The sequence below is a fragment of the Brachyistius frenatus genome, unplaced genomic scaffold (genome assembly GCF_029030835.1).
Source record: "Brachyistius frenatus isolate BFR_SWC_R1_liver_20210118 unplaced genomic scaffold, ASM2903083v1 Contig_79, whole genome shotgun sequence".
NCBI classification, from domain to species: Eukaryota; Metazoa; Chordata; class Actinopteri; family Embiotocidae; genus Brachyistius; species Brachyistius frenatus.
Genome location: NW_027210678.1, coordinates 597501 through 620000, shown reverse-complemented (window position 1 = coordinate 620000; position 22500 = coordinate 597501). Strand labels below are relative to the sequence as shown.

General features: G+C 45.9%; 2 protein-coding genes across 2 annotated transcripts in view; one reads left to right on the top strand and one right to left on the bottom strand.

Moving 5' to 3' along the window:
* LOC138626889 (contactin-associated protein-like 4) overlaps positions 1 to 22500 on the top strand; it is a 43077-nt gene that overhangs the window by 10928 nt on the left and 9649 nt on the right. The window contains exons 3-16 of the mRNA XM_069708864.1: positions 3810 to 4003; positions 5059 to 5206; positions 6030 to 6236; positions 11340 to 11539; positions 11638 to 11769; positions 12309 to 12579; positions 12797 to 12946; positions 13108 to 13279; positions 16166 to 16272; positions 16700 to 16819; positions 17093 to 17293; positions 17493 to 17655; positions 18832 to 18959; positions 19816 to 19986. Of these exons, the coding sequence (XP_069564965.1) occupies positions 3810 to 4003; positions 5059 to 5206; positions 6030 to 6236; positions 11340 to 11539; positions 11638 to 11769; positions 12309 to 12579; positions 12797 to 12946; positions 13108 to 13279; positions 16166 to 16272; positions 16700 to 16819; positions 17093 to 17293; positions 17493 to 17655; positions 18832 to 18959; positions 19816 to 19986 (2364 nt within the window). The remainder of the gene's footprint in view (positions 1 to 3809; positions 4004 to 5058; positions 5207 to 6029; positions 6237 to 11339; positions 11540 to 11637; positions 11770 to 12308; positions 12580 to 12796; positions 12947 to 13107; positions 13280 to 16165; positions 16273 to 16699; positions 16820 to 17092; positions 17294 to 17492; positions 17656 to 18831; positions 18960 to 19815; positions 19987 to 22500) is intronic.
* On the bottom strand, positions 7361 to 9646 carry ftr16 (finTRIM family, member 16). Its single transcript, XM_069708886.1, is given in 4 exon segments — positions 7361 to 7660; positions 8321 to 8445; positions 8448 to 8496; positions 8498 to 9646. Coding segments are annotated over 4 exon segments (1623 nt in total).

Sequence of the window (22500 nt, the reverse complement as noted above, 5' to 3'; positions counted from 1 at the left end):
TGGAACCTGTCTGATAGAAGTGATTTGATTCCTTTAAGCTCAACAACAGGTTCCAGTCTGATGAAATGTCGTGATCAGTGTGAGATCCAGCAGGACGACTTCAGAGCCGAGTCGATGGTCTGAAACAACGAGGACGCTGATCTCTCTGCTGTTATGACGTCTGGAAGTCTTCAGCGTGACCAGCTGGTCTTGGAAGTCGCTGAGAGGTCAGCAGGTCAAACTGTCTGCAGCGTTTCTAACATGTCTTTCCATAACAAGGAGACATGTTTGACTTCAGTTAGTGTCGTCTTAAATTTCAGATTATTTATCATGCGGGCATTCATTGCTGTAATACAACATTGTAGTTGGAATGATTTGAAATCCTGGTAAGTTTTTAAATATTTGCTGCTGAAAATGTTCGAAACAGAAACAGACAGAGAGAGAGATGTCCAACAGAATTAAGAAAAAGGTTTAAAAGAGGGATGTTACAGCTTCATTACATAAGCCGAACCCACCAGGACGCAATCAGCTTTTTAAATATGAATTATAATCAGTGTTTGGCTTGTTTTTATAAAAAAAAAAAAAAAAAAGGTGAGTAACTAGTTTGGAGGATCAGAATCATCTCTGGGAGACGAGACAAGAATCCAGAATGAGCTGCGAGGGTGAGATGGTTTTACACCAGCTGAAGGAACTGACGGCAGCCGAGCGTGAAGAAAACGACCTGCAGACATCTGCTGCCTTTTGTCTGCTCGCACGTGAACGAGCTCGCTGTGAAAAGATGTTCACCGTGTTAGACAACTTCTTGAAAGATGTTTGGCATCTCCAGTATATCTGCGACGCAGCAGGAGAAGCAGGATGTTCGTCGGCTGAGTTCCTTCAGCTGCTTCAGTTTCAGAGTCCTGCTGTTGTTTTCTGGCTCACAAACAGAACAACGTTGTTTCCTGATTCTTGCTGGTGTTGGAACGACGTCACTGATTTCAGAGTGAACAAACATCCTGACAACAATTATTCTTTTTATGCGATTTATTTTTTTTAAACCATTTTCTCCCAGTTATGATGCGTAAGTGTTGGTTCGGCTCAAAGTATCATAGTTTGCATTTTACGGTCTCTCAGCTCATTGTTTTGGCTCCGGATGGATTACTGAATGAGTTTACTGTTTCATATTTCTTATTTGAAAGTCACAGAATTCACCAAAAAAACTAAACAACTGCAAAAAGACACAAAATGTCCATAAATTGATGCAAAATCATGACAGAGGCATCGAAGGGCCACAAAGAGGCAGAAAAAAAAAGTATATTTACTGCAAAGACACAAAATGACTTGAATAAGAAAACTAATAATATAATAATACAATATTGAGGTGAAAACTGTCGATTCCCAGTTCAAACTACAGGTGTGATGACCCAGAGCCTCATTCACCTGTACAATCAGGTCCTGACGTCCCCGTCGGCCTCTCAAAGCAGCGTTGGTTTGGTTGCGTGTTGAACAGATTCGAACATGTTGAACAGATAAAAGATAAAGTGACTCATCTCCTGCAAAGCGTTCACCGAGATCTTCTCTTATTTTGAAATGTGACACGCTGGATATTTGCTCACATCATGTTTGTCTCAGAAACGCCTGCATGGATGTGAGTGGAGATGAATGTTTCTGAGGACTCGTTGCTGTTCGGCTCTCCTGTTAACATCCTTCTTCATTTTCTTTCTCTGTTGTTGTTTTTTTCTGCTCTCATCCGTCCTCCTTTTAAACGATCTTCTTTTAAATCATCTCCTTTTCTCTCTCAGCCTGTTTTCTGTTGTGATCGTTAGTTTCAGTCCGTCTGCAGTCGTGTTTCATCAGCGACAACTGAGTCGTCCTGACAAATATTAACAGCAGCCGGCGTGTTCAAACCTTTTCTCTTTTCAGGTGACAATAATCAGAGACGCTGCTGCAACTACAGCGAGTTCACTTCACAGGAACTATGAAGCAGCCAGCGCTTCCTGAATGAAGAGGATTTACACCACCAATGTAACTTGAATTGGAAACTGTTGTGGTCGTGTGTGTGGCGGGCCGACTAATTAGGGATTGATTATGTGTGTGTGTGTTCCAGCGTTGGACTTGAAGCCCTGTGTGTGTCTCTTTGTGTGTCTCTTTGTGTCTCTTTATGTGTCCCTGTGTGTGCCTCTTTATGTGTCCCTGTGTGTGTCTCTTTGTGTGTCCCTGTGTGTGTCTCTTTGTGTGTCTCTTTGTGTGTCCCCGTGTGTGTCTCTTTGTGTGTCCCTGTGTGTGTCTCTTTATGTGTCCCTGTGTGTGTCTCTACCTGTCAGGTGGAATATCAGTGCATTATTAATGCTTCGGCGGTCCTTTGACCTCCTGAAGGAGGAGGTGCAGGAGACGGCACCTCCTCCTTCAGGCCTGGTCTCCCTTCAGCGAGCTGCTTCATTCACTGCGTGTAGAACAAGAGAGACAGAATGAGGTTCATGTTTCAGCCGGACACGGAGGAGACGAGAGCAGGAACTCCTCCTGAATAACATCATTAGTTCATATTTTATTTTACAGGTATAAAAAGAAGTTCCCTGCAAAACACTTTTCTTTGTAATTTGTCTCCGACTAGAAAGCAATTCAAACAATTTCTCTGAATGAAGTATATTTAACTGAAATCACAGCCTGGAGGAGGTTTTATTCTGAAGGTCAGCAGAACGAAATGCAAATATATATAAGTTTGTTCACGCTGAACAGAAATATGTTTTCTTGATCCGATTCAAATTCATGAATATATTTGACCTGTTTCTGTTTTTTGACTTTATTAAATTAAAGTGAAATAAATTTATATTATTGACCTATCACCATGGAAACGGCGGTTACACCATGTGCGCGCTCGTGCAGGCGCGTCATGCGTCGTTCTGCAGACAGAAACACTGAAACGCACCTCAAGAGCTCGTCCACTTTGTCCTCCTTTTTATGATCGGTGGTTGTGTAATACCCCCCTCCCGCCCTTCCTCTGTGTGTGTGTGTGTGTGTGTGTGTGTGTGTGTGTGTGTGTGTGTGTGTGTGTGTGTGTGTGTGTGTGTGTGTGTGTGTGTGTGTGTGTGTGTGTGTGTGTGTGTGTGTGTTCTCTCAGTGGGACTCCAGTCAGCAGCATCCTCCTTCTGAATCGTCCATCTGGTGTTTGAGCTCTGAGGCGTCGTTTTGGCCTGACAAAGCACTTTCACACACACACACACACACACACACACACACACACACACACACACACACACACACACACACACACACACACACACACACACACACACACACACACACACACACACACACACACTCTCCACTCTTGTGTCTGTTGTTTCTGTGTCTGAAAACACAGATTTCTTTAATTAAATGACTTTAGGCCTGTTAATCAATAACTCACATCACCATCTTCGCTTCAACAAGTCAACAAACACTTTTCACATTAAAAAATGTTTTGTTGTGATTCTTTTCACTCTTTGACCCAGAATATAACCGATCAATGTGTTACAGCCCTGCTGTTTATTGGTGATCTGTAATTCAACCTGCACAGGTGCTGTAAGCACCACGAGCATCGCTGATATTAAACACAGCAGAGGATCCATTCTTACAGCCCAACTGTGAAACTGATCGATGCACCATGCTGCTATATCTGGAAAGGATCCGTCGCAATCAATACTCTCGAACTGATGAAGCTTTTTGTTGTTGCGGGAAACGATAGACGTGACGACCGGCAGTGTGTGAGGTGTCATCGGTTACTGTAACGTCTCGGCCTCACCGCAGGGACGCACATTTCATCCTCAGGTTTAAATGGAGTCCCTGAATGTTTCTGCGGTGTCCTCCTGCAGGAGCCGGAGGCTGGTCTCCTCTGGTCTCCGACAGATATCAGTGGTTGGAGGTCGACCTGGGCGAGCGGACCAAGATCGCGGCCGTCGCCACGCAGGGCCGATACGGCAGCTCTGATTGGCTGTCGTCCTACCTGCTGATGTTCAGCGACACGGGACACAACTGGAAGCAGTACAGACAGGAGGACAGCATCGGGGTGAGTCCACCACACCAAACTATTCGTTCTAAAAAAAATAGAAACGGGATACATCAGAGGCAGTTTTTAATGTTTTTATCATTAAAACAAGAAGAACTGCAGCCGTCCTGTTGGTGTGAAATATAACCAGAGACGGTGTTTAGCAGCGCTGGTCTGCAGGGATCGGCCCGTCCTGCAGAGATAATCACAGCCATCAGCAGCCTCCGACTCCTCATTAATAACACATGGACTGATGGAGCGCCGCCGACGGCCAAACTCAGACAGGAAGAGGAAGGACAGAAGGTTTGGTAAACGGTGGGAAGCTTCATGGAAGGAAAAGATTGTTTTCACAGCTCAGAGTTATTAGACATGAGAGAAATAATTTCACATTTTACACATTTTATTTGTTTCGTCTGAAACTGAAGTGCAAAGATGACACTTTGCTGTTTTATGGTTCTGCACCACAAACAAACAGGAACGGTGTAGCAGGTTTATTTGAGAGCTTCAGAGCTCCTGGGAGGTGGACTTTTTTTTTTTTTTTCCATTTGGACTGAACCTAACTAAACGTTTGAGTTGTTATGCTAAGCTACGTTAGCCAGCTGCCTGCTGTAGCTTCATACAAAGCAGATATGAGAGTGATGTCAGTCCCTTTCACCCCATCGTTATGAATTACAGCTGAGTTTCTGAGTGAAGAGACTCTTCAGTCCCTCCTGGAAACTGGTCCAGCAATCACAATAATTAACGCAAATTCAAGCAATTTCCACAATATTTGTGGGAGCTTGCAATTTTGCAAAATTCCCACAATATTTCCTCAAAAAAATTCACTTAAAACTCCACAAATTACTTCCCTATTTTTTTTTTTTTTTAAAGAAAATCCACCTCAAAATCTTCATTTTGTTTTGGGGGGGATAAAACAATCACAAAAATATTCCATAAAACTCCTCCTGTTCCTTCCTCTTCCTCTCTGTCTTTGGGAGACTTTCTAGAAGTAAATGAGGTTCTGCTCTGAAGTTCAAGTGTGTGTGTGTGTGTGTGTGTGTGTGTGTGTGTGTGTGTGTGTGTGTGTGTGTTTCCAGTCTTTTCCAGGGAACAGTAATGCCGACAGTGTGGTTCAGTACAAGCTGCAGCAGCCGGCGGTCGCTCGCTTCCTGCGCCTCCTCCCTCTGGACTGGAACCCCAGTGGACGCATCGGACTCCGGCTGGAGACCTACGGATGTCCCTACGGTCAGTCTCCTTCGCTGGACTCTGTGGGATCTGCATCACCGTGGCAACCCAGTCCGGGCCCCTGCTGGTGTCCACATCAACAGTTCAGATTGAAAAGTTCTTTGATTCGTCTCATTGTTGGAGTTACTCGTGATATCAGATTAATGACATAATAAAGACCATTATTATTATTATTATTATTATTACTATTATTATTATTATTATTATCCACTGTCCATCAGAGCCAGCTTTAATCAGACTGTTTAGTTTATCACAATTAATAAAGTGAAAGTAACTAAAGGTGATGAACTCGCTGCATGTCGTCCATCAACTGCTCGACTGAACAGAAACAAATCGACCAATGAGAAGCTCCTGTTGACATTTTTCACTTCACTGTTGAGAGAATTTTCACAGATTTCAATTCTTTGTATTTGCAGTGAACTTTTTTGATTTTTTTTTTTTTTTTTTACGAGGCATCAGAAATAATCTTTTATTTCCAGTTTCGTTTCCACTGCGTATTTTTCCACAGCAGATTTTCTGGATTAACGCCGACACCACAAACATTCTGTTTAACTCCAACACCTTCTGTTCATGTCACAGCAGATGTTTTCACATCACTGCTGCTCTCTTTAGGTTCACATGTTCATCACAGTTTATTTGAACTGTTTCCATCCGCTGTTTGATGAATTGTTGTTTTTTTTACTCCAGACATTTAATGTGTCGACTGTAAAGGTCAAAACCAAATTTTAAAAAAATGTGCATAAAGAGTTTCACAAATAAATGGTAGAAAATTTGTAATAACTTCTGGAAGAAGTCACGACTCCGACTCTGTTCTGTGTTTCAGCCTCCGATGTGTTGGGTTTCCACGGCGACGGCAGCTGTCTGGTGTACCGGCCGAGTCCCGGGCCTCGGCGGGCGTCCAGAGAGGTCGTCTCTCTGAAGTTTAAAACCCTGAGGAATTGTGGGACGCTGCTGCAGGCGGAGGGACGGGAGGGACTCGGCCTCAGTCTGGAGTTGGAGAGAGGAAAACTGCTGCTGCTGCTCAGACGAGGTACAACACGGAACAAACATACTCGTAACCACGGAGATGAACTGATATCTGCTTCAACATACCGGAGTGTAAAACAGAGAATATCAGCAGTATTTTCAGAAGAAAAGTGGAGATTAGCTGTATGAAAAAAAACCTCTAACATCTTTTATTAGGAAGAAAACAGGCTGAAAAATGTACCACAAAATGACAAATAATGAGAGGATGCATTAGCATTTCAAAGAAAAACTCAATTGTTTTGTGGGAGATGATATTATTATAAGACTGAGCGCTACAGCGTCAAAACTTAACAACCACAATCATAATTACAAGTTCAAACAATCTCCTCAATATTTGTGGGAACCTGCAACTTCGCTAAATTCCTGAAATATTTCCTCAAAAACGTTGTGAACAAGAAGCTCTGCTGAAAGTATGACATCATAAAGTCTCCTTTCAAAATAAAACTGACTTTATGACCAACAATAAGTGTTAATTTCCAACTAGCGAGGCTCCGCCCCTTTCTCTCCTCTCACCATCAAAACAAACTGCTGCTCAGTTCGCCGCAAAGACATTTTAATTCCTGCAATTTTACAGCAAATAATTCACTTAAAATTCCACAAATTACATTGATAGTTTTTAGAAAGAAAAAAAATACATTTGTTTTTTCTTATCTTGCAATTTTTGCTCATTTCTGCAAATTTACAGAAAAACAAATCTCACTTAAAACTCCACAAATGACACCATGATTATAGAGAAAAGACACAAAATCAAACACTTATGACCACAACAATAAAAAACCCTCTGTGCTGCAGTAACTGGATTCTTCTCTGGAAGCAGCCAACCAACCAGCATTGACCGATGGCACATTCAGGGACACTGGTAAATTGTAGCGTCAGGGAGACATTAGACAGGTAATCGTGCCCAAAGAAAACAACCTGTTTGTCATTTTTCTAAAGTAGATTCTATCAAATTGGTGTTGAAAAAAGGAACCGGTATCGAAGTCGAGGTATCGGTACCGGTGTTGGACGCTTTTCAGCGATGCCCACATGTTCCTGAAACCTTCAGGAGAAGTTCACGTGTTCGTGAGCAGAAACAACTGCAGCCTATCGGACTCTCACAAACTCAGCTGTGGATCCAGAACAGAAAGGTCAAAGTCCAGCGTGGAGCGGCTGAGTGAAGGAGGTCTGGACTCTGTGGAGGAGAGTCATGGTCTCAGAGACGCTGTAGAAGGACAGAGTACCTGCTCTGTGATCCAGGTACACCCCCACTCTGGAGGGTGGAGGACCTGAGACGGGAGTCTGGACTCTGTTGTAGAAAAATACATATCTGTTTGTGCAACGATATAATGACCAAGATTTGTCATCTAATCCAAACCAGTCTGCTCTGCTGGTGTTCTTGTATGCGACTGCTACACCAACTTCTACTTCTACTTCTCCTCTCATCTCCACCTGTCATGAGGTGGTGTTTACCAGGACCCAAATGCAGGCTCACAGACTTAGGTATCGGTTTCCAAAATACAGTCTTTATTGCAATAACCAAAAACAAAAACAAACAAACCAAAAGGTGGCACCTATTGTGTCCACTTGCTTCCAAGTCAGGAGGGCAACTCGACCGACAGATCCAGGGAGACACGGCTGGCCGGACAGCCGGCAGACCAGCGGACAGGACCGCTGGAAGAAACGGGGTCAATAATCCTCGGAGTCGGGAGGGCAACTCCACCGACTGGTGACTCCGACAGGGAGCTCCGCAGGAGGAACAGAAACCGGAGGAACGGGACGGACGGACGGAGGACGGACGGGTGACTAACAAATGAACTGACAACCAGAGGAGTGCAGGGGCAGGGTACATATAGTCCGGGGAGGTGATCAGGGAGATGCAGCACACCTGCAGGTGGTGATCCGGGGTGAGTGGCTGCAGCTGCTGGGACCGGTGAGGGGCGTGGCCACGGGAGGTGAGGAGAGGAGGACACAGAACAAGCAGACAGGGGACTGAGGGGACACAGGAGGAGAGGAGAGGAGGACACAGAACAAGCAGACAGGGGACTGAGGGGACACAGGAGGAGAGGGAATCGGGGGCAAAACAGAGGAAAACCGGACTCCTGACACCACCTCCCAGTAACAACGTCCAGTCAGACTCTCTCTACTCAGGACTTCATGATAACAACCACTGAATCTTTCTAGATGATCAGAATAAGACTGTTGTTGATCCATTAAAGTTACTTTTCCGTTCCATCAGATAATAACATCTCTCTGTATGCTGTGTTTGGATCCAGAGTGATTTTTTTGTGAATATCTTAAGAGCTCAGCTCTGGTCTTTGGTTCTGGTTCTGACAGTAAAACGTCCACATCACTAACAGTCATTGAGATGTTTGTCCATCCGTCCCTCAGAGCATCCTATAGTAAATTTCTGACCTCTGACACAGCTGCTATCACATCCTGAAAGTAGGTGAGAGGACGGATATGGATGCTGGATGAGTCTGTAGGCTCACTGAGTGCTGACACTGAGGGGTAGTTGTGCAGGAACTCGTTGTGATCCTCTGTGTGTGAGAGCAGCTCCAGCTCGGCGTCTTTCCTCTTCAGCTCAGCGATCTCCTGCTCCAGCTTCTCCTGAAGCTCTTTGACTCGACTCACTTGGGTTTCCTGCTGGGATCTGACCTCCTGCTTCACATCGCGGCTTCTTTCCTGGAGGAGACTCATCAGCTGGGTGAAGAGCTTCTCGCTGCCCTCCAGTGTTTTCTCAGCAGACTGATTGATGTCCTCCACCTCCTGCTGAAGCAGCTTCACATCTTTCTGTCTGTCCTGGATTTTCTGCTGGACGTTTCCTCGACTCCCCTCGAGCTCTCTCTGCCTCTCGGTCCTTTCTGCTGCAGCTGAGACGGTGTCGTGGTCTTTATGTTCCTCCACAGAGCAGAGATAACAGATAATCTGATGATCGGTGCGGCAGAACATCTTCATCACCTCGTCGTGAAGAGAGCAGATGTTCTCCTGGAGCTTCTTGGAGGGGTTCACCAGCTTGTGTTTCTTTAATGGAGCGACATCATAATGAGGCTGAAGGTGTTTCTCACAATAAGAAGCCAGACAGACTAAACAGGACTTGACAGCTTTCAGTTTTCTCCCAGTGCAGACATCACAGGCCACATCTTCAGGTCCAGCTTAGCAGTGATCAGCAGGAGCAGCTTGGAGTTCAGTCTTCTTCAGCTCCTCCACTAAAGCTGCCAACATGGTGTTTTTGTCCAGGACAGGTCTCGGTATGAAGTCCTGCCTGCACTGAGGACAGCTGTAGACTCCCGTCCCGTCCTGTCCGTCCCAGCGGACTTTAATACACTCCATGCAGTAGTTGTGTCCACATGGAAGAGTCACCGGATCCTTCAGTAGATCCAGACAGATTGAACAAGAGAAAGTTTATCGGTCCAGCTGAACTCCTTTCTGCTCCATCTCAGCTCTCTGAGCGACTTCCTGTTCTGTAGAAGTGAACGCAGCTGAGACTCTTCAACACATGTTGACTCCACCCATGTTCAGAGTGCGGATCTGAAGGAGGGAACAAGGAAGTGTGTTTCAGAGCAGGAAGAAGAGGGAGCGGTTCCAGGAAGACGAGCTGGGAAGCCCTTCGTTTACAGCAGAGAGCCGTTAAAACGCTGCTCTGCTCCGGGTTAAGGAAGTAAACTCTTCTCTGTACATTAGTGTGTGTATGGGGGGTGGGGGTGGGGGGTGGACGTGATGTCACAGAGACCCTGAACTTTGACCTTTCACCACCAATATGTAATCCCTTAGTTAGCTTGTAGCTGCACATATTTAACACTTCACTGTAATCTGTCTGAACAGATTTAGAACTTCCTGTTCAGAACCGTCCAGTTCTGCTTTACATCCATTAAAACGCCGGTTTGGGATCTAACCCGGGTGTCTCAAACGGACCTCGTGATCTCGTGTTTAAAACACGGGAAGTCGTGTGCACCGTCTGCTCGGCATTCAAGTGGTCATGAACGCATCCAGCGTGACCCTCGTCGACATGAATTAAACACGCTGTCGTCATCGGCCGTTCTTCATCAGGTATTTATCCTCAGATTGTGCCGAGTGTGCAGATTTACGACCGGACACTTCTGCAGCTGCAGCGACCAGAAAGTCAGAAACAAACTGTGAAACTCGTCATGCTCGTTGACGTCCTTCCACCTCGTGACCTTTCGTCTGGACCAATCTTCATGTTTCATATCTGCTGACCCGCCTCCCCGTTGATGTTAATCTCCTGAACGTTCACGCTCCTTCAGGAAGTAACCTGTTGATTTCTGCCCAACAGCTCAAGGACTCCGACACCAAAGAACATCCCGTTTTTTTAACATTCTGCACCACAAGGTTTCTTTCTGTCTTCAAACATTCAAACATCGTCGTGAAGCTGCATTTACTGCTGCAGGAAAAAGGAAAAGATATGATTAGTTTTTCCTTCCTGATGGATCCGACCTGCAGAAAGAAATAAAGACAGAGCGATGAAGAGGAGGAGGAGGAGGAGGAGGAAGGAAGAGAGAATTAATATCACTTCATTTTCTGTTTAACTGCCCTCTGATCTCTCACATTGATTCCTGCTTTCCTTCTTCAGTCATTCAGTCTGTAATCAAATCATCCATCCAGTGAAACACTCCATCATCAGGTCGCTCTTCCTCCCTCCTCTTCCTCCTGCAGCGTGATAATCCTTCCACTAATCAACACCAGTAAAGAGATCTTATTTGTTTGTGACATCCTTCATCTCGTCTCGATGGCAGATGAATTATAACTGTGCTGACAGGAGAGTCTTCCTCTCCTCTCCTGGATGAAGATGATGTTTTCTGTAAATATCAGACATCTTATTTGTCCATCATCTTCCCGACCGTCGGTTTCTGTCTCTGAAGTTTGCCTCATGTCTCCCTGAAGACTGTCTGATACATCTTTAATGTCGGTGTGCGTTCATCTCCTTGTGCTCTTCCTCCTCTCAGCAGAATCACAACGTTTCTCCCGTAGAAACGAATCCTCTCATCTGGACCTGCTCGGCTCGTCTGTCATTACTGATGTCTGGCTGCGTTTCCTCTGCAGAGGTTCAGATTCGGCATCACCACATGTTTGGCTTCATGCTGATGTGACCTTATGTGTCTCTGTCTTCCAGGTAGGACGTCCTCCTCTTCCTCCTCCTCCTCCTCCTCCTCCGAGCCCCACCGTCTCGCCTCCCTCGGCAGCCTGCTGGACGACCAGCAGTGGCACGACGTCGCAGTGGAGCGCCGCGGCTCGCAGCTCAACCTCACCGTGGACAAACACACAGAGAAGGTTCGGATGTCTGCAGAGTTCAGCCGCTGGGACGTCGAGCAGGTGAAACACAGAAAACATGGACGGACAGAACGACCAGGAAAACGCCAGAAAACACTGGTTTCACATCCTTTCCTTTCATCTGCTGTCGCTCCCTCCAGCTGGCCTTCGGGGCGGTTCGAGGTCCGGTCGGCTCTCAGACGAACTTCCACGGCTGCCTGGAGAACCTGCTGTTCAACGGACACAACCTCATCCAACTCACAAAGCACGACAACCACCAGGTGACCGTGGAGGTGAGTTCATTCCCCAGAGAGGTTCACCCGGCCGCTAAGACGAAGAGTTGAACTCCCGGTGACCTCTGACCCAAATAAACCGCAAAAAGAAACATACAACACTCAGGTTGGTTTACCAGCTGATAGTCGATGAAAAATTCAACTTTAACAACCTCAAATGGATTTATTGGCTTTAAATGAACACTCAGTTGGTTCAGCAGCAGATTTATCAGATTGTTTCTGTGGCTTTTGTTGTCTTTTAATCAGGAAGTAAAATACAGGAATTATTAATTCGTTCAGTCACTTGGAAGGTCGATAAAGTTGTTCATAGAAGAACTGAACACCTGAAAGACCTGGTTCAGCTCACACGTTGGTCCAACTACAGACCTTCACACTCATAGAATTACTGTCTGATGAATTCTACAATTTCCAACCGTAACTTCTTAAATTGGCCATTAAAACAATTCTGATGGGGTGACACGAGGTCACGTGGCCACGCCCCCCTGTAGCTCATTAATATTCATGTTTTATGTGGTGTTATCCTCCTCCTCGTCTCTCAGGGCAACGTGACCTTCTGGTGCGCCGAGCCGGTTTCCGTCGCTGTGACGTTCCCCGGCCCACGCAGCTTCCTCCAGCTGCCGGGGACGACGGCGTCCTCGTCCTCGGGGGGCGTTTCCGTCGGGTTCCAGTTCAGGACGTGGAACAAGGCGGGGCTGCTGCTCACCTTCGACCTCCCTCAGCAAAGGGGCGTGGTCTGGTTGTACCTGAGTGAAGCCCGACTGCAGCTGCAGGTCCATAAAGGAGGCCGAGTGCTGCTGGAGCTCAGCGCAGGTCAGTTTAACCATTAAATCATAACTCGTACACTTGAGATCCATCAAGGAGATCATCACTGAGTCACTGAAGATGTAGGAAACTCCTAGCTGGGTTTTACCATCAGTTCGTGTCTCGATGTCGCTCCTGTAAAAGCTGCTCCAGTGGGAGACGTGTTGCGAGAGGACGTCGGTGAAATGATCTCCCGCTGCAGGTTTTTAAATGTTCTGGTGTCCAGGTTCTGGCCTGAACGACGGTCAGTGGCACGCCACGGAGCTGCAGTTCAGTGGAGCTCGTCTGATCGTCACCGTGGATGGAGAGGAGGGAGGCGCCGCCCAGGCCAACCCGCCGTTTCCTGTCGCCGTGGAGACCAACGTCTTCTTCGGTGGTGAGCGTGAAACACTTCGGCAAATTAAAACCTCTTTAAGCGTCACAAAAGAATTCACTGGACACGAAACAGAGGACAGACGCTGAAGATAATGGAGGGACAGTTTCCCTGTCCGCAGTGTCTCCACAGCATCCGTCTCTGACTGCTCCTCTTGTGTTCAGGGTGTCCGGCTGCAGACGATGCTCAGGGCTGCAGGAACCCCTTTAACGTGTTCCAGGGCTGCATGCGTTCGCTGACTCTGGACCAGGGTGTCGTGGACCTGATCGCGGTGCAGCAGAAGCAGCTGGGAAACCACAGCGACCTGCAGGTGGACATGTGCGGCATCGTCGATAGGTACGCTAGAAAAACAGCTGAGGAGAGACTTCTGCAGCTGTTCATTGATGAAAAAACCCCGCAAGACATAGGACATAAGTCACTATAAAAAAGAAGACAGTGTTGAAATTACAAAGATATTGAGATCATTTATAAACATGCAAAATATTTAAAAAGTTCATAAAAACATCCTTCAAAACCTAAATGTTCACTTCTATTCAATAATGTAAATAGAAACCTGCAGGAAAACAACAGCATGTTTGTTTTAATCTGGGTTTAATCGTTCGTTTGGATTCTTCAGGGCTGCAGAAGCTGCAGTTTCTTATTGACAGACAGAAGCAACGTTAGCTTCTATCTGGAGTTGTGATGTCCAGGATTCATTTATTCTACTTTTAGCTCCGGTTTAGCCTCCACCAGCTGCCGACCGAAACATTTCCCTGAAAACAGCCTGAACTGATGAGAGCGGTGAGAATGAACCGAAACATTCAGGAAGAACCCGAAAGATGCTGCAAAACTCAGACGATGATTTACCGTCAGCTTGTCTCCATAAATCTGTTTTTTCATGCAGAAGGTCACGAGATGTATTATTGATATTCAGATATTAATTAATGCAGCTTTAACCACAATATTAAGGCAAACTTTGAATCAAAATGAATTGAGAGTCATTTTAGACCTTATGATAAATCTTTTTTTACGTAATTCGTGGATGATAAAGATGATAAAATAACAATGAGACAGTTATAACAGTTATAAACCCGCCTCCAGGGTACACACACACACACACACACACACACACACACACGCACGCACGCACGCACACACACACACACACACACACACACACACACACACACACACACACACACACACACACACACACACACACACACACACACATACAGTAAATTGACCCTAGCCACTCATCCTGGACAGAGAAAAGGAGAATATGCTCGAGTGATTTTAATTGAATGTCAGCGTGTTTTTATTCAGAAGACGAGTCTCACTGCTCTCTGAAACAAACCTGTGAAAACGTCTGAAAACATCCAGCTGAAAAGCTGCTGATTGGATTCATGGTCGTGAAGTCAGGTGGAGAATGGACGTAATGTGCAGTTTATTCTTCACAGCAGATTATTAGTGTCGGACACGAAGGGCACAAATGGAGAGCAGAGCAGAGAGGAGCGTTGTTCAGGGGATGCTTGTGTGTTTCACTTCTATTCACGTGTTTATAATAATCAGCATCTTTTTTTTTTAGCTGCACATAAACGTTCTACAGATTTTCTACAGCAGTCGTCTGCGTGTCCGTCATTGTTGACTCCCCCTTCTCTGTTGCTCACTGCTCGTATATATAAAAATGTTCGCGGCCTCCGGGTCTCAAAAGTGATGCAGAACTTCAACTGTAATACCGCCGAGGGCCACTAGGGGCTGGCTCCAATAGACTCCGCTAGTTCGGAGCGGTTTGGAGCAGGAAGTGACCATATTTGGACGAGTTGGGGGGAGGAGCCAGCGGTGGATCTGACCGATCTGATTGGAAACCTGACGATACTACGGCCCGCCCACCGATAGCTGTAACCTGACTGCACCACAGGCCTGTCAATCAAACAGACACGCCCCCAAAAACAGGTCTTCTTGAATCTTCTTTTCTAATGAATGAGGGATTATTTTCAGATGGACCTCCAGAAAACTAAGAAGAAGGAGTGACTTTAGCTAACAACACCGAGATAACTGATGGACACATTTTATTCACTTTGGATTTGATGAGAGAAGTTGAATGGGAGTCTATGGAGCCGGAGGCTTTTTGGAGCCGACCTCTAGTGGCACTCGCTGGTATTGCAGCTGAAGACACTTCTGGATCAGAACCATTTTACAGACCTGAAGCTACAAACTCTTTTAGAAACAGTCTAGGCCTCAAATACAGAGATGTTTGGGGGTGGAGCTGTCAGGTTTCCTTCATATGTGGGCAGGGCATAGTATCCACGCTCCTCCCCCAGTTCGTCCAAATATGGTCACTTCCTGCTCCAAACCGCTCCAAACTAGCAAGATGGTGACGGACAGAATCTGAACTGTTGGTTGCTGCTTGGTTTATATCCAGCGTTATTCTCCAGAATCACCGTCGCTCCTGATCCGGTCTTCGTGTGTGTTGATTTATTGATCCGACCTTCACAGTCCGTCTCTGATTGTACACGATGAAGGAGGCTTCGTCCAAATATTAAAACTGCACATTTTCCCGTGACCCTCCCACACACAGCTGGCCGTGAAGTGAATAACACGCTTCAGCAAACACAACTCAAAAGGCTTTCTGTCCATTTAATAAAAGAGCTTTATGTAATGGACTCACTCTGGAAACCGTTTCAGGAACATTCGATTCTCTGAGAGGACACGGACAGTTTGAGACCATTATTCTTTCTCACCTCATCAGTTCTGTAGCAGGTCAGAGGTTCGATCCGTCAGACACACTGAGCGCGCTCAGTCAGCGCAACATGCGTGGAACACAAGAGATGCTGTTAAAGTCTCTTGACGGCAGCAGATAGAAAGTGTCTCTGTCATCGACGGCTTTTGTTCCTGAACCTGAACAATGTTTCCAGGTGTGTCAGCTGATTTGATCAAAACTGCTGTCTCTGCGCAAAAAAAAAGATACAGATATAAGTTTCAAACCTCAGACAGCTGAAAGCTGCTGTATGACAGTCAAAACTGAACCTCCCTGTCTGTCTCTCTGTCTCCCTGTCTGTCTCTGTCTGTCTCTCTGTCTGTATGTCTCTCTGTCTGTCTCTCTGTCTGTCTGTCTCTGTTTCTCTGTCCCTCTGTCTGTCTCTGTCTCTGTTTCTCTGTCCCTCTGTCTGTCTGTCTCTTTGTATCTCTCTCTCTGTCTGTCTGTCTCTCTGTCTCTCTGTCTCTCTGTGTCTCCATCAGATGTTCTCCCAGTCGATGTGAACATGGCGGTCTCTGCAGTCAGTCCTGGACCGTCTTCCTCTGCAACTGCTCTGACAGCGGCTACAGCGGAGCCACCTGCCACAGCTGTGAGTCACATGACACACCAACAGATCACATGACACCAACAGATCACATGACACACCAACAGATCACATGACACACCAACAGATCACATGACACATCACATGACACACCAACAGATCACACATCACATGACACACCAACAGATCACATGACACACCAACAGATCACATGACACATCACCACACCAACAGATCACATGTATTTCAAACTAAAATTAAAATTAAAGGAAACGTTCTGCAGGTAGAAAAACAGAATTAAATGTACTTAAAGCATTAAAACACAGAAACGCTGTAATTCCAGCAGCCGCCCTGTTCAATAATTAGAGGCGTGTTTCATCTTTAGCATCCAGGAGTCATAACAGAACAAAGTCTTCATCCTGTGTGTCACCATGGTGACGTTGTCGTTGTGATGTCACTCTTCTCCTCCCAGCCGTGTACGAACAGTCGTGCGAGGCGTACAAACACAACGGGAACACGTCGGGACATTTTTACATCGATGTGGACGGCAGCGGACCAATCAGACCACAGCTGGTCTACTGCAACATGACAGGTGACGCACACACACACACACACACACACACACACACACACACACACACACACACACACACACACACACACACACACACACACACACACACACACACACACACACACACACACACACACACACACACACACACACACTCATACACACAGACACACACACACACACACACACACACACACACACACACACACACACACACACACACACACACACACACACACACACACACACACACACTCTCCTCTAGTAATGGTGTCACTTCCTGCCCTGCAGAGGAGAAGACGTTGATGGTGCTGCAGCACAACAACACGGCGCTGACCAGAGTCCGACCGTCTGCAGGTGGAAACCAGCTCTCAGTCCACTTCCACTACTCGTCCAATGAGGAGCAGCTGCTGGCCGCCATCAGCCAATCAGAGCACTGCGAGCAGGAGCTGTCCTACCACTGCAGGAAGTCCCGCCTCCTCAACTCCCCAGGTGAACCCCATTTTATCGTCCTCCTCTCCTCTTCCTCTCTGAGTTTTATGTTCAGAACAAAAACTTGAAGTAAGACACTGATATTTGTGTGTGTGTGTGTGTGTGTGTGTGTGTGTGTGTGTGTGTGTGTGTGTGTGTGTGTGTGTGTGTGTGTGTGTGTGTGTGTGTGTGTGTGTGTGTGTGTGTGTGTGTGTCTCAGAGGGCTCTCCGTTCAGCTGGTGGCTCGGTGGTCCCGGTCCCGGTCGGGTCCAGACGTATTGGGGTGGAGCTCAGCCAGGTAGCCAGCAGTGTTCCTGCGGCCTGCAGGGCGACTGTGTGGATCCTCAGCACTACTGCAACTGTGACGCTGACCGCACCGAGTGGTGAGGACCTTTAATAACAGACAGGATGAATGGACCTTTAATGACAGACAGGATGAATGGACCTTTAATAACAGACAGGATGAATGGACCTTTAATAACAGACAGGATGAATGGACCTTTAATGGCAGACAGGATGAATGGACCTTTAATGACAGACAGGATGAATGGACCTTTAATGACAGACAGGATGAATGGACCTTTAATGACAGACAGGATGAATGGACCTTTAATAACAGACAGGATGAATGGACCTTTAATAACAGACAGGATGAATGGACCTTTAATGACAGACAGGATGAATGGACCTTTAATAATAGACATGATGAATGGACCTCTAATAATGGACAGGATGAATGGACCTTTAATAACAGACAGGATGAATGGACCTTTAATCACATTTATTAACAACATGATTCATGTTTTCTCTTTTGTTTAGTCCCAAAGTTACGACTGGTTTGTTTAACCGCATTAAAAAAAAAAAAAAAACATGATGTGAAACAATGTTGCCACAAATATTACTTTAAAGATTTAAAAAACAAATATTAATGAATAATCTGTGTTTATTTTCAAACACAAACATGCAGTTTTTTTCAGGAAGTAAAAGTAATGAACATTTAAATAAAAAAAGAAACATGTTTGGTTAATGATAATATCTAAAAATATTAATATGTAAATCAGCCAACCTTCAGTAAAAACCTCTCTGAGTCTGACGTCCTTCAGACCAGACTGACGAGCTCTGCTTCACTCGTACCTCCGGCAGTTTAACAAGCAGCGAATCAGCTGCAATAAATGGAGCAGAGGAAGGAACACAAACAGTTTTAACCTTTCCTCATGAAGTAAACAATCCCAGCATGCTTCACTTCCTTCCAGCTTGTCTCCGTCCAAACGGTTTTATTTTTACAGAGCGGAGCTGCTGCTCAATATTTCATCAGACTCTGAGTGCTGCGTGTGTTTTAATGCTCGGACTGAAGGAGAACAGATGATGTGAAGTGCGTGAAACAAGAGGTTAATTTTAGGACTTGTGATTGGCAGCTGGTTCTGATTTGAGACCTCACCTCCACTCTGCAGGGTTTTCATTCGGCGTGTAATGTTGTCAGAGTGATGCAACATTAACAACATTCACACCGCAGATCTGAGGACAGTTTGTTTATCTTCTTCTTCTTCATCCTCCTACAGGACCGAAGACACGGGCCTGCTCGCCCGTAAGGAGAGCCTCCCCGTCAGGTCTCTGGTGCTGGGGGACCTCCAAAGGCCGGGGTCGGAGGCTGCCTACAGGGTGGGACCACTGCGTTGCCATGGAGACAGTAAGCCCGCCTTTAGTTTGTCCTCGTTGCTCACAGACTGTATATAAAGTGTTCGTAGCTTCAGGTCTGTAAAATGGTTCTGATCCAGAAGTGTCTTCAGCTGCAATACCAGCGAGTGCCACTAGAGGTCGGCTCCAAAAAGCCTCCGGCTCCATAGACTCCCATTCAACTTCTCTCATCAAATCCAAAGTGAATAAAATGTGTCCATCAGTTATCTCGGTGTTGTTAGCTAAAGTCACTCCTTCTTCTTAGTTTTCTGGAGGTCCATCTGAAAATAATCCCTCATTCATTAGAAAAGAAGATTCAAGAACACCTGTTTTTGGGGGCGTGTCTGTTTGATTGACAGGCCTGTGGTGCAGTCAGGTTACAGCTGTCGGTGGGCGGGACGAAGTATCGTCAGGTTTCCGATCAGATCGGTCAGATTCACCGCTGGCTCCTCCCCCAGCTCGTCCAAATATGGTCACTTCCTGCTCCAAACCGCTCCAGAAAAAGCTTTGTTTTCAGGCTCAGCTCCTCATCAGGTCCGGTACAACGTACAGTTACATCTTTTTCCATTAAAACCAAAAAAATCCTTCAGTCATCAGTTTCCATCACACTGTAAATGAAAGCATCAACTTAATGTGAAGCAGCAGCCGGTTAGCTTAGCATAAAGTTAGGAAACCAGAAACTCATTAATGAACGTGCCTTTTCTCATTTGTTTAACCTCTGGAGAAAGATTATCAGAAGTGTGTCGGTAACGTTAAACATTGTTCAAACTGAAATTAAAACCTAAAACAACCCGTTCTGACCCTCATTTCCATCACTTGTCTTCACTCATTTGTTTTTAAGGTGATTTCCCTTTTTCTATTTTTCTCAGAGAGCTTCTGGAACGCTGCGTTTTTCGACAAGGAGACGTCGTACCTCCACTTCCCGACGTTCCACGGAGAGCTGAGCGCCGACATCTCCTTCCTGTTTAAGACCACGGCGTCCTCCGGTGTGTTTCTGGAGAACCTGGGCATCCGAGACTTCATCCGCATCCAGCTGAGCTGTGAGTACCGCCGGAGGGGAAGACACGGATTCAGCGGATGCTTCTGTATTTGTGTGATCAGTTTGCAGCTCTTTTACAATTCATTTGATTTCTCTGCATTCAGATTAAAGTGTTTGAAATTGTCTGGAGGCTTCACAGAAGAGGACGGTGACGTTTCCATCCATTCACGACTTTATTTTAGTTCCCCCCCCCCCATCCCTTCCTGTGTCTCTTGTGTGATGCACCTCAGGGGCTCATTCAGATTACGACTGTAATCCCCAGCAGGGTGTCATTGAGTTTATAGGAGTCATAACGGTACGGCTGGTTGTTGGATGTATGTTTACGGCCAAATATACAGTCCATCCAGAAAGTATTCACAGCGCTTCACTTTTTCCACATTTTGATATATTACAGATTTATTCCAAAATGGATTAAATTCATTTTTTTCCCTCAAAATTCTACACACAATACCCCATAATGACAATGTGAAATACATTTTTTTTTAAATTTTTGCAAATCTATTAAAAATCAAAAACGAAAAAATCACATGTACATAAGTATTCACAGCCTTTGCCATGACACTCAAAATTGAGCTCAGGTGTTTCCTGTTTCCACTGATCATCATGAGATGTTTCTACAACTTGATTGGAGTCCACCTGGTAAATTCAGTTGATCGGACATGATTTGGAAAGACACACACCGTCTATATAAGGTCCCACAGTGGACATGTCAGAGCACAAACCAAGACATGAAGTCCAAAGAATCATATGTAGACCTCCGAGACAGGATTGTATGGAGGCTCAGATCTGAGGAAGAGTACAGAAACATTTCTGCAGCATTGAAGGTCCCAATGAGCCCAGTGGCCTCCATCATCTGTAAATGGAAGAAGTTTGAACCACCAGGACTCTTCCTAGAGTCGGCCGCCCGGCCAAACTGAGCGATCGGGGGAGAAGAGCCTTAGTCAGGGAGGTGACCAAGAACCCGATGGTCACTCTGACAGAGCTCCAACGTTGCTCTGTGAAGAGAGGAGAACCTTCCAGAAGGACAACCATCTCTGCAGCACTCCACCAAGCAGGCCTGAATGGTAGAGTGGACGGACGGAAGACACTCCTCAGTAAAAGGCTCATGACAGCCCACCTGGAGTTTACCAAAAGGCACCTGAAGGACTGTCAGACCAGGAGAAACTAAATTCTCTGGTCTGATGAAACAAAGATTGAATTCTTTGGCCTGAATGCCAAGCGTCATGTTTGGAGGAAACCAGGCACCGCTCATCACCTGACCAACACCATCTCCACGGTGAAGCATGGTGGTGGCAGCATCATGCTGTGGGGATGTTTTTCAGCAGCAGGAACTGGGAGACTAGTTAGGATGGAGGGAAAGATGAATGCAGCGATGTACAGAGACATCCTTGATGAAAACCTTCTCCAGAGCGCTCTGGACCTCAGACTGAGGCGAAGGTTCATCTTCCAACAGGACAACGACCCGAAGCACACAGCCAAGATAACAAAGGAGTGTCTTCGGGACAACTCTGTGAAAGTCTTTGAGAGGCCCAGGCAGAGCCCAGACTTGAACCCGATTGAACATCTCTGGAGAGATCTGAAGATGTCTGAGCACCGACGCTCCCCATCCAACCTGATGGAGCTTGAGAGGTCCTGCAAAGAAGAACGGGAGAAACTGCCCAAGAATAGGAGCCAAGCTTGTAGCATCATACTCAAAAAGACTTGAGGCTGTAATTTCTGCCAAAGGTGCTTCAACAAAGTATTGAGCAAAGGCTGTGAATACTTATGTACGTGTTATATTTCATTCTTTATTTTTAATAGATTTGCAAAAATTTTAAACAAACTATTTTCACTTTGTCATGATGGGGTATTGTGTGTAGAATTTTGAGGAAAAAAATGAATTTAATCCATTTTGGAATAAAGCTGTAATATAACAAAATGTGGAATAAGTGAAGCGCTGTGAATACTTTCTGGATGGACTGTATATTGAGTCATTTCAAAATAGGGCTGAATGACCCAGCGAGGTGTCCTCGTGCCTGGACCGTTATTACAGCGCAGCAGGAAGCACGCGTTTATGTTGCGGGTCGTTTAAATCGTCGTGTTGGACTGTTGGAGCTCTTTAACTCTTTACTTGTTCAGTTTGGTTCCGTGTTCGCTGGTTGTTTTCATGTTGTTGCATTTTTGGAGGAAGTCGTGTCAGACGTGGGATTTAAAGGACACACAAAGAAGCGTCTCTCCTCGGGGAAATCACTGCCAGCGTTGTTGTTCCCGCTCTGTTCACGTCGCTCTGAAACTCTGACAATGATTTGTAAACGAGGTTAGCGCAGGATGTCGGGATATTGTTTCATCGTGCAACACATCCTCAGCTTCCAGCAGCACAACACGAAGGATGGTGGTCTGCTGCTCCTAAATCTTTTCCTGTTCATGGAGGGAACCGAGAGAACCGAGATACAGAAGTTCAGCGCCGAGGAGCTGTCCACGGTGCTGAACCAGCCTGGCTGAGGCGCTGTCCCTGGTCCTGAATCATGATGCTGGC